Genomic DNA, 12,088 nt, shown 5'->3' on the forward strand with positions numbered 1-12,088 from the left:
AATCCTTTCAAAAATAGCTGATTTCAACTCGTTTGAAAGAGCTCCACAAACATATCTTTGCGTCAATGTGAAAATGAGCAGTTCAATATGGAGAGGAAAATGTAGTTGAATTGTTTGATTAGTGATCTGAGCTTGGGATAAGAAATTTCTCAGAGTGCTAAAACATGACACTTGGCAAATTTTCGAAAGAAAGAATCCTGCCTATGTAAAATGGGACATAAAGTTCTGTTATGCTGCTAACTCCTGAATAGCTAGGATTTGACGTCCTTGAAGACATGTAATTTCCACCTACCGTGAAGGTTGGTGGTGATATTGAGTTTTAAATTCCTGTTTGCAAACAGTCACTTATGTCATATGGAAATCACCCCCCATGCACTACCTGAGGCTAATACCTCTCAAGTTATCTTATATGATTGGACAACAAAATAATGGAAAGATAATAATATACATGCCAAAAAGGTTGCAGGAAATACCCATGTATAGTGCCCATCATAAAGATTATATTGAACAAATAAGTTTGTATTTTCATACTATACCTTTTCATCTAAAGCCTTGTGGTGTTCAAACAAAGATTTCAATGCTTTCAGAACCTCAACTTCACTAGAAACTCCTGAGGGAGACTGTGCTTGACGTTTCACCACGGTCATTCTCAGTGACCTTTCATGTCTTGAAACAAGGCACTCCAAGTGTTCCAGTAACAGCTGTTGGGTTCAACGTAAAAAAGAAGGTCAGCTCATTCGTGCCTAAAGTTCGCTGGCATTGTGATTCTCTGTAGAAAAAAATAACAACACTGGCAGTTTGCTTGAAACCTTATGATGCCTCTGGATTCCCCACCCCCCATAATCTTATTGCAAAGAACATAGTAGGATATAAAGCCTATATAGTATGCAAGTCCTGCCCATTTGAACTCTCATGCAGACTTCTTAAAATAGAAAATCTTTTAATTCACCTTTGTAGTACGTATTCCAAAAAAGAAAACATTTAGATATTACTATTTTGGAAATGAGACGTCAAATAATCAGGCAAACTAAATCAACAAACTACAGCTCGTGCTGAAATAAATCATAGAAGAGCATTTGTGTCTTAGCACTAGAACTTACAAGATATGAAGAAATAACGAGCTATAAGTTCTGTAACAGTTTTAAGTTTGGATTTTATAAAAATATGTTATACTAGATGTCAAAACTCACACAATGACACTCAAAAAAACTCCCAATGTCCAATATTGCATTTTAGTGCAGCCATTCCATGCCTCTTTTTGCATACCCCTGACACTCAAAATAAGCTTAGAGACATGTAAGAAGATGCAATGAGAGGGAGGAAGGACATGTATACTCTTGCACAAGTTTTGACATTACATACGTGCAATGCATACAATATGCTTGATTAGATGAACGGTTGCCCTTTAACCTCTGTTGTAGCTAACTATTTCTATGTGAACTTTGGAACAGGCAGGGAATACACCTGGGTTCAAACTAGGAAGCCACACATGTACATACATGAAACCAACAGTCATCTGTATGATGATTTGCGCATGCCCAAGCAATAATGCTTCAAGTTCAAGATCAGGACTCAGAATGTTCTGTTTAAAGAGGAGCATGACAGCTAAGTTGCAATTATCATTATCACTGCTCCAGTCATGCAGGTAATTTGATGCACTGTGTATTATTAATAGGTGCTGTCCTTACCACCAGGTCAGAAATACAGAGAAATATTCTCAGGTGCCCTCTAGTGATCAATTCTGATATTGCAGCTTGGAAATATGCATAAAAATACAAAAGATAAAAAGTACTTTCCTTGTCACTTTGGATTGGTAAGGAACATCATAAAAATAAAATCCCTGCAAAACTGCCTCTAAAATGCCTTTTAAAAAAACTTGCAAAAGTAATTTGGGCCTTGCTGATTCTATTCCTCATTAGGGATGTGCCATTTGGTTTCTTTCAACTTAAAACCTAAGAATTCTTTAAGAATTCTGGGAGTCCCAGTGCAGAAATAGACACCTGCAAATACTTTCATTTCACTCATTTGGAGAAAGGCTGAGGCCTCCTTCTAGAACCTCTTTCCTGCAGCCATATTTCCTGGGTATGATAGTCTCATTGTCCTTTCTGTGAGCACTTCCTGAAGACTCACCACCCCCAGGAATCACAGCAGTTGAAAATAAGAAGGCCTCATTCTTTCTCCAGTTGAGTGAAATGCAGGTATCTACAGGTGTGTTTGCAGGATGGAATCCCTAGAATTCTTTCTGAGGAATTCTTGGAGAATTCTCTGATTTGGAGTAACACTCCCCCCCCACACACAAATGACATATCTTTACTCATTATATATATATGATTTGTAATTACTTGTCACATTGTTTGTTTCCCAAAAAGTGACTAGATAGTAGGTATATTTATAACTAGTTTCTTCCATGGTTTGCTCAAGAAGATACATTTTACCAGACTCAGTCCAATAAACGTCATTAAAGTCAGGATATTAAGGAGAAATCATCTGAAATCCTATTATAACTAGAGTAAACCCACTGAAGCAGTGGACATTTGGTGAGTCAGCTCCTCCATAGGTTCCACTGATTCTATGGGCCTACTCTAGTTGTAATTTACTATGCTAAGCAACAGGATTTCACACTCTGGATTGCAAGAACAGGCCTGGGAAGAGTGAACAAAAGGTTCTGATTTATTCCCCCTTCTTCTAGTGTATCCATCAGGTATGCAGGAAATAAATCTTCCCCACCTCCACAGCTGCTCTCCTGATAAAGCAGAGAGAGTCTGTATGCTCCACTTGTTTCTCCCCTACCGATGATGATGCTTTAAAGCCCGCCCCCCATCACATTCAGCGCTGGTCTAAATAACTTGCCTTAACTAAAGCTTATCCACCAGATCTCTTCAATTAAACTTAATGAACAAGGAAATAGCTTAAGGGTGTCTTAAGCAGTTGTCTCAATTAAGCAGAGAATTGAATCTGTGCACTATAGAGTGTCAACTCAAGTTAAGTAAACATCATTTTAATGTTCATGGCTAATGCAAACATATGCTCACTCATTTATGCTACTCTTTCAGGGTAAGCACACTATATTAGAATATTACATTTCATCTTGTTCCAAAGTGTAGAGAAGTGGCATTTAGTTCTCCTAAACAGAAGTAGCAGATATAGACAGTGTCTGAAATCTTGTGCAGTTACACAAAAGGCATAACTTTTGGAAGTGAATTGCCATAAGTTAAGAAATCTTTGTAGACATTGCGCACCTTTTCCATAACTGCAGAACAAGATATTGGCCAATATATATCAAAATGAATTTATTTATTTATTTATTTATTTATTTATTTATTTATTTGATTTTTACCCCGCCCTTCTAGACCATGTCTACTCGGGGCGGCTTACAAAATAAAACAAAACAGTATAAAAATATATAAAATCATAAAATTACAAATTTCAATTTAAAACAATTAATTTAAAGAGAGGATTACCAAGATGGAATAGCAAAAAGAAAAAAAAGAAAAAAAAAGAAAAAGAAAAGAAAAAAAAAGAGAGAGAGAGAGAGAGAGAGAGAGAGACTTAATTGACTGGAGGGAAGGCCTTCTTGAATAACCAAGTTTTTAACTGCCTTTTAAAAGGTTTTACATCACAGTGTTATGTTGCAAAAAGCAGGATAATCCACTGCAAGGTTGAAAATTTGGAGCCATACAATATTCTTAACACTGTCATTTATTCAAGACCTTTTCTGAATGGCTTCACAATTCTTTTACCCAACAATGATCTGTGATAAGTGATAAAATACTAAATTGCCCAGATCTACCCTATGAGCCTCCAAGACCTGGCAAAGATTCAAGGCTGAACCTCCCACTTCAAACCTTATTGAACTCACCATATCATACTTGTCCTTTTGTACATATCGAAGCATACAACCAATGCAGGAGTTAAGCACATGAAACTGTTCAACTGTTAAAAGTTTGTGCTAGACAGTGCATTTATTTGCAGCAAATATATAGAGACAGTAACAGTTTTCCCTTTGCCCAAATACACGTTGTTCTATATTTCACATTATGTCCAATATGAAGGCTTAAGCGAAAACTGACAAATGTGCCAAAAGAGGGAATAGTTATTTTGCTATATAAAAGAAAAAAGTTAAAAGGAATGGGGTGAGGAGCTTTAACTTAATTTAAAGTGAGGATGCATAACTCAACATACACGAGCAGAAGATGTCAAAAACCCAATTGAAAAAGCCAATTTGGAGGTCAGAGAATTACTCTGAAAAATTATATACTCTGTTCAGCTGTAAATATTTTGAAATTGGACACTCAGGATTGTTTACTATCTGTAGTTACCATGGAAAACAACACCTATTCACTACACTTGATCCTAGCAAAAAGGCCAAGAAGCTCTCCAAGTTTTCCAGGTGAAAATAACTAACCAGCTCCTCTTTGGGGTCCCTGTTTGGATTATGGCAGTCAGCTACGAGATAGATGGCGTAGCTGCCCTCTTCCTGCACAAGATTTTAGGTGTCCCGAATATGATTAGACTTGCAACATTATTAAGTGAGCTTGAATTTCATTTTCCAACTACACTTGCCTGGTTATCCACTATTAAATTTTGGCTTCGTTTACACTTTCAGAAATCTTCCAAATTCCTTTTGACTGATTTATTAAGTGATCCCTTTATCTCCACAGGGTACTCTTTTATTAACTCTAAAATCACTTCCATAGATATTAACCTGAACCCCCTGACAAATTTTGGAAAAATTCTACCATATTATCCACCAAAGAATTCGGGATATTGAACTTCAGACTCTGGCATCTGATTTGAATTTAATTTGCTCTCCTCGTATTTATGGTTTGCCCCCTTTGTCTGTAACTGGTGCCAATTATTTCAGCAATCTCATTAACCCACTGTGGCACCAGACATTTATTCTGGCCAGATTTAATATATTTCCCTCAGTTGTTCTTTCTGGCAGATATTGTAACATTCCCTTTAAGAACCGGTAGTGTAAGCACTGCTTAGCGGAACTGGGATCAATTTTACATATTCTTACTCACTGTTCTAAATTTAGCGAACTCTGTCAATTACTACTTAGCTCTATTATTACAAATTTCTTTGGCTCCCCTGAGAGCTTAATCCAAATGATGTTAGCAGACAAACAATCTGATTTGATTGAGCCTGTAGCTGAATATCTTGCTATTGTAATAAACTAGGCTAACTGTTTCAAGAAACCTTGACGTAACTTGACCATATTTATCTTATTGCAGTGGAAAGTATAATCTTGATTGTATGGTTATTGGTTTTAATGCCAATAAAGGTTTTGAATTGAATTGACTGAACACCTATTCTCTTATATGTAACCTCAGGTAATGGCTTTTACATTGTAATGCTGAGAGTTTAGGTCTTGTTTGGGATCAACAATGTTGTCTTATCATTGTCAGGGATACTTTAGAGCCTCTACTTGAAGTTGCCCCCCAAAATTTAATTCCAATAGCACTCTGTACGATGTGTCTAGTGTTTAATTTTTTTTTCTGTCAAGGCTGTCAGCTTTCAAATGAGTCTTAGTTGAATCAACTATTTTTGAAAGTGTCAAATCTGGTTCTCAACTGAATCAAATACTTAGTGTACAGTTTTAAAATGTATATGTGTATATCTGTATCATCTATATCTGAAGAAAAGCAAATTTAAATTACACACAAACCCCATACATAAGAGAAGGAACAGATTAATCTGGTGTGATAAAAATGTAGAGATTGACCTTGTTGTCTTTATAAGTGACCTGACGGAGATAATGTTGAAGATCCCATGACTTTTGGTCTTGGGGGCTACAAAATTCATGTTGAAGACACCTTGTCTGGTGTGGCTTGGGATTTTATGGCTCCTATAAAAGTAAAGTGCCTTACTCAAATAATATCTAGCCCAACACACATAGCAGAAAAATCAATATATTTGGTTATCAGTTTCAGAGTATGAGACTATGATATGTAGGTTGGATTGGTAGGGATTGAAATGGTTCTGCTGTTTGGTAAATTTAAGAAGAAAAGTCGTAGTATTTGCATTCCACTGGTGTTGATGGTGAAGAAAACTTACTTCTGTGCTGCAACTGTATCTGTGTAATGTCTTGGCTTCCTTTACTTTTGATATCTACCACATGTTTCTTGAATCCTTAATCTCAGATGTTTGTTGAACTTTTCTGGATCTTGGCTTATTACATGAACCTCAAAGCAAATGCAGTTAATGTTTCCCTGAGGGAATGTGTAGTTCAAACCAGCCTTTCTTAATGAAACCATGACTGAAATCCTTATTGCACAGTTATACTTGAAAAATATTTTTTAAAGTAGTATTTTATGACACATGAACTGGAAAGAACTTTAGAATGTTCTGATATGACAGAAATGGCTTTCTTTCTGAAAAAAAAAGTTACACTTCAGTTAACGATTTTGTGCATATTCCCAAAAGTAATATGCATTATAACTTTTCATTATATTAGATCTCGATCTCTCTCTCTCTCTCTCACACCTCCCCCCAGGTGACACTGTCTCAATTCAAATCCCTTTTTGGATCACAGCATTGTAGAGGCTGTTCTTCCATAAAGCTTGAGCACCAATTTATCAGAAATGTGGCAGACTTTATGGCTGAAAATGCAGGTATCCCCACAAACATCTAATTCTGCCTGTTATTTTTTACAAGTCATTCTAACTGGCATTAGTACAGTACTTGCATAACAGGCACTAGGGTGACAAACACTATCGAATATTAACAAAGAGAAAAAAAGGCAGAACCTTTTCTTGATTTCCAACATGGCATGAATTTGGATTTGTGACATAAATTGGCTGTGGATCTCAATCAAACCAGGTGGCTTCCTTAATCCCATTCCAAAGGGGACTAAGCTGAATTAGGCTATTTCCCAAACTGAGGGTTTAAACTTGTGGTTGGTGTATCCACACCCCCAGTATATTGCCTACCTTCAGATTCTGTTCTTCATGATAATCAATGACCCTGCCTTCCTCAGAGGCCTAACTACCCACTGTACACACAGACAAACATATCAGTGAACTACAATCACACATTTTCCCCAGGATAGTTACATGACATGAAGCACGGAAATGGCAAGGGAGAATGCTTAACACTTTCTGTTCTAAATCCCTATAATCTGGTTAATTTGCCCTCATGACCATCCAATCCAAGTACATATGCTTTCCCAAACTTGTGCCTAAAACCTATGGAGGTTGCTTTGGATGTGATGAAGAAAGAATAGTTACGAGTGCAAAAACAGTTAAGCATCTGCGGCCCATACGTTGCTGCTTTTCCAAATCATCTCCTACTTTTCTTGGCAAAACAAGAAAAGAAATCCATTGAAGCAGTTAATTGTGTTGTCATACAAAATCTGCAGGTACTGCAGAGGTCTTATTTAGGCTGCGGTCTGTGCACCTTTAAATTTAGCAAGTACTACCAAGTAGAGTACTACTCAGCAAACACAGGAGCATGATTGTGCTTTTAGTTGCTTCCCTTTCACAATGGTAGTGTATTAAATATGGTTGCAGATTTTCATCTGGCAAACTCACTTTATGTATGTATGTACGTATGTACGTACATGCATGCGTGCGTGCGTGCGTTCGTTCGTTCATTTAATATCCCACTCCTATTAGTGTCACAGCACTACTCTGGGTGGGTTACAACTTGTAAAATAGAAAACAAAAATAAAAATATCAAAACCAATACTAATAACCCTTAAAAAGAAAACATGGCACCGACTAATCCCAGAGCAGATGGAGGAAAAGAGGGGAGGGAAGAAGAGGAGGGAAAGGAAAAAAAAGGAGGAAGGTGGTCAGCAGGGATTAATGTGGAAAGCCTCTCTGAAAAAACAATGTCTTTGTTGCGTCCACTCAGTGTCCTTTGTTTATTTTCCCTCTAAACACAAGTCCACCCTCTGTATGCATTTCCTCATTTCATGCTGCCACCAGGAATTATTCACTCAATACCAAAAAGATAGATCTTAGTCACGTGCTGCCAATACAAAAGATTTATTGATTTTACAGGTGTCATGCAAATCACAGAGGTCAATCACGGATGTTTAGGATCATTCATTAAATATCATTTAATTTCATGTTGGTTTGTATGTGTTCTTATTCTCTTTTACAATATTCTTTGACTCTCTATTTATTCTCTATGCATTTGAACTCTTTCCTATTCTTTCTATCATTCCAACCTTCCAATCTCTGTCTTGACTTTCTCAATTCAATCTCCTAACTCTCTCTCTTCAATTCCCTATCTCCAACCTCTTTTCTCTAACTCTCTTCTCTAACTCTCTAATCAATCATCTAGCTGTCCTTTAGGTTCTGCCCCTCCTGTCCTCTCATAGGCTCCTGCCCTTGAGCTCTCCATGATGGACAGGCGTGACGTGAGGGTTTGGCCACAGTCTTCAATTGCTTCCTAAAAGTTCACAGGGAGGGGGTTAGGCAGAGCTCCTCCAGAAGCTGGTTCCATAAAGTTGGAGCCACCACAAAGAAGGTTTTACCTCTTGTAGAGGATTTATGGGCCTCCCTCAGGGTGGCCACCTGGAGGAGCCTCGATTGGGATGATCTTGTGGGTAAGGCAGATGACTATAAGGAGAGATGCTCCAACAAGTAACATGGGCCCATACTATGGAGGCCTTTGTATGTGAATGTCAAAACCTTGAACCTGATCTAGGATGCCACGGGTAACCAGTGGCGATGAGCTCTCCATGATGTTGCAGCTCTACATGGATTCTTCCAAAATGCTCTCCATGGCTCTGTTTCCATATGGGGCCATATTAAGTTGCATAACTGCTGTACTACAGCTAAAACTGTGCTCACGACCCGGTTCAATCCCAGGTAGCCTTCTATCCTTTTGAGGTCAGTAAAATGAGTACCCAACTCACTGGGGGGGAGGCAATGTGTGGCCTGCATAATTAACTTGTAAACTGCCCAGAGAGTGCTTGAAGTGCTATGGGGCAGTATATAAGCAGCACGCTTTGCTTTGCTTTGCTTTACTATGTAGATCTTCCTTAGTTTGCATGTTTCACAGTCTCTGTGCTGCTGCTGGTATTCCATAGCATCGGCAAAGTCTCAGTCTTTTACAGCTGCCAACGAACACTAAGAATGTTTGCCAGTGACACAAAAACTATTGAAATGACACTGAAGATCCATTAAACAACTCCATGTAGTATAGTTGCTGCCGGGAAAAGCTGCCAAAGGGTTTTTTTGTGGTTTTTTTTTTGCATTTTTTCCTTACTACATGGGGGCTGGACTGTGTAGATCAGCCCTCTCCACTAAGTTTTTTCATTCATATGGCACAGGAGTAATAAAAAGAGGAAGCCAAGAAAAATACTTTCTTGCTATACATGATGCTATAAACTGCACTCTTTTCCAGCCATGGCAGGTCACTGTGAAAGGACTGGGACTGCAATACATGAGCTGAAGCCATTTAAAAAATGTTCAGAATCCATCAGCTAAAACCTGGCACTTTCCTCCAAAATCATATGTAGAGAAGTGATCAGAATGCAAAGCTTCCAGTTTCACATTGACATCCTGTGGCATATATCTGTTCTTTGAACAGGTGAAACAGCTCAAGAATTATCAAAGGAATACTCACCAGTCCATGCACTCTTGGCAGTGATGCTTTATAATAATTGAGAACATTTACTGCTAAAAGATCTAAAGGCGACCAATGGAACAGAAGCCAAATTTTCTCTGTCAATCTTTTGATGTCTGCTATTATTTAATTTCATACCTGAATCAAGAGCCAAACAGGGATATATCCCAGAAGCTAAGCAGGCCAGACGCTCTTGAATCTATGAATGTTTATTTTCTAACTCCCTAAAGAGGAAGATTAAAACAGAATAAAGGGCCAGGGAATCCACATTAAATCTGAATTTCTGAACAAATAAAATATTCAAACATTCACACAAATGATTACAAAAAGACTGCCAACAACGTAAGTGTAGGATGTATTCTGTACTCTGGCAGTATTTTGACAGTTCGAATGTATTTATTACACATTTCCTCCTACAACATAAAAGCTAATGCTAAAAGTTATCTGATATATTGTTGTACAATAAAAATTGTTTTTATACTTACTCTTGTGTTATTTCTTTCAGCTTTCAGTTCAGAAATTTCTTCTTCTTTTTCCAGTAGTTGTTCCCTGCATGCATTTAGCTCTTTTGTAAGTGCAGCAAACTCCTAAAAAGTCAGAGAAAATATACAAAACATTAAAATGTAGCAGTTAATTTGAACATTTCATTATCTCAATTTCATATTTAATTACTGAATCCTTTACCATTACTCCAGCTACAAACTGAGTATAGCATTCATTAATGTGTGTGTGTGGGGGGGGGAAATCCTTTGCAATTCTTGTTTTTATTAAATGTTCATGTTTCTGAGTACATTACAAAACACATAAATCCTTCTGTATATAGCAGCCATAACACCCATTAAAAAACTGTATGTTCAAGTTTTAGAAAAGATGAATATATGACAGTTACTAATTTTCATTCCATTTCAGAAACATTACTATTGCTACAGATAGACTGAATAATGTTTTGGATTAATAAAGAAAAACAGGGCTTGCATATTCCATTTTTGAAGTTTTAACTTCAGGAGAACACTGTACACTTTATTGGCAAAGATGTTTCCAAACCTATATTTCTGGAGGTAACGTGAATGTGGAGGAAAATGAGCACAGAACACTGTGGGGATAGAACATATGTGAGGAGAAACAGCGTCCTGCAGAACATCTTGAAGCACAGAGTCAGCCCCTGTAAGAGGGCAGTCTTGGTCAAGGTACAAAAGGGAATGCTCAAAAACATACTAAGCTGTGACTCTGGAATATCAGGAGCAAGAAAAAGGCCAAATTATAAGTCAAAAACTTATGGAGTCAACAATACAACAAGACAACAGGCAAAGTAGTCTGGGTCAGACATCACGAAGTAGTCTGGGTCAGGTTGCTCGGAGGCCTATCAATAAGAAGTGCTCAGAGCTGTGTGTAAGTTTATACAGAGCTGATGCTGGATTTTGTTTTTTTAGCACTTCATTGGTGTTTGGATTCTGTTTTTATTTGGTAGCACCACCTTTAGGGAAAGTTACAGAAAATTGAATAGCAAGGAAAGACAAGTTGTTGTTTAGTCGTTTAGTCGTGTCCGACTCTTCATGACCCCATGGACCAGAGCATGCCAGGCCCTTTTGTTTTCCACTGCCTCCCGGAGTTGGGTCAAATTCATGTTGGTTGCTTCAATGACACTGTCCAACCATCTCGTCCTCTGTCATCCCCTTCTCTTCTTGCCTTCACACTTTCCCAACATCAGGGGCTTTTCCAGGGAGTCTTATCTTCTCATGAGGTGGCCAAAGTATTGGAGCCTCAGCTTCAAGATCTGTCCTTCCAGTGAGCACTCAGGATTGATTTCCGCCTGTAAATATGTCTAGCTTACAGCTTTTTTGAGATCAGGAATTGTCTCTTTTCAGGGCTTCCAGTCACAGAAGCACTGCAAGCATTCCCAGCTGAATGCACTCATAGGCTTTTTGCATTAAACATGTAAGCAATCTAAGATGCACGCCGTGCCGATCACCACCATTTTTTCAGAATGAAGCTGAATGATATGATAGCCAGAATCCCCCATCAAGCATGGTTAGTGGTTATGTTGGTTGGGAGTTCTAAAAGCTGTAGTCAAATCAAACCAAACCAAATTAAACCACAAAAATTTCTAAGCACTGCCTATAGCATAATCTTTCTATATTTCTCCAGCTTTCAAGTATCTTTCCTTCCACTGCACGCTGCTAATTCCATGGTCCGCAAATATGCAGATTTATTAAAATGGGACATAGCCACAATAATTTGGAAAACACATGTAACCACATATGTACCTTTACAAATTTACCACTGTATTGTTTTATAAAAACCTCTTCCAAAATGATTACATATACATTATAATTACATAGGTATTATATGTAATTATATGAATATAATACTTTGTTTCTAATTTTTAAAATGTGAAGCAAATCAATATAGCCTGTAGAGAGTATTAAGGCTTAGGAATGAGTGGTTTCTGCTTGAGAGTATCTAAGGTTTTTTTTTATTAAACAAGGTTAAGCTTTCAGTAAAA

The 12,088-nt window shown here is 37.7% G+C and overlaps 1 protein-coding gene across 18 annotated transcripts in view; it reads right to left on the reverse strand.

The window, feature by feature from the left end:
• Positions 1–12,088, reverse strand: part of PPFIA2 (PPFI scaffold protein A2) — a 324,926-nt gene that overhangs the window by 106,866 nt on the left and 205,972 nt on the right. For all 18 annotated transcript variants that reach the window (XM_078376967.1, XM_078376962.1, XM_078376960.1 and 15 more), the window contains 2 exons: positions 10,071–10,172; positions 537–701 (listed from right to left, as the gene is read on the reverse strand). In XM_078376967.1, the coding sequence (XP_078233093.1) occupies positions 537–701; positions 10,071–10,172 (267 nt within the window). The remainder of the gene's footprint in view (positions 1–536; positions 702–10,070; positions 10,173–12,088) is intronic.

This window comes from Pogona vitticeps, chromosome 5 (assembly GCF_051106095.1).
Source record: "Pogona vitticeps strain Pit_001003342236 chromosome 5, PviZW2.1, whole genome shotgun sequence".
NCBI lineage: Eukaryota > Metazoa > Chordata > Lepidosauria > Squamata > Agamidae > Pogona > Pogona vitticeps.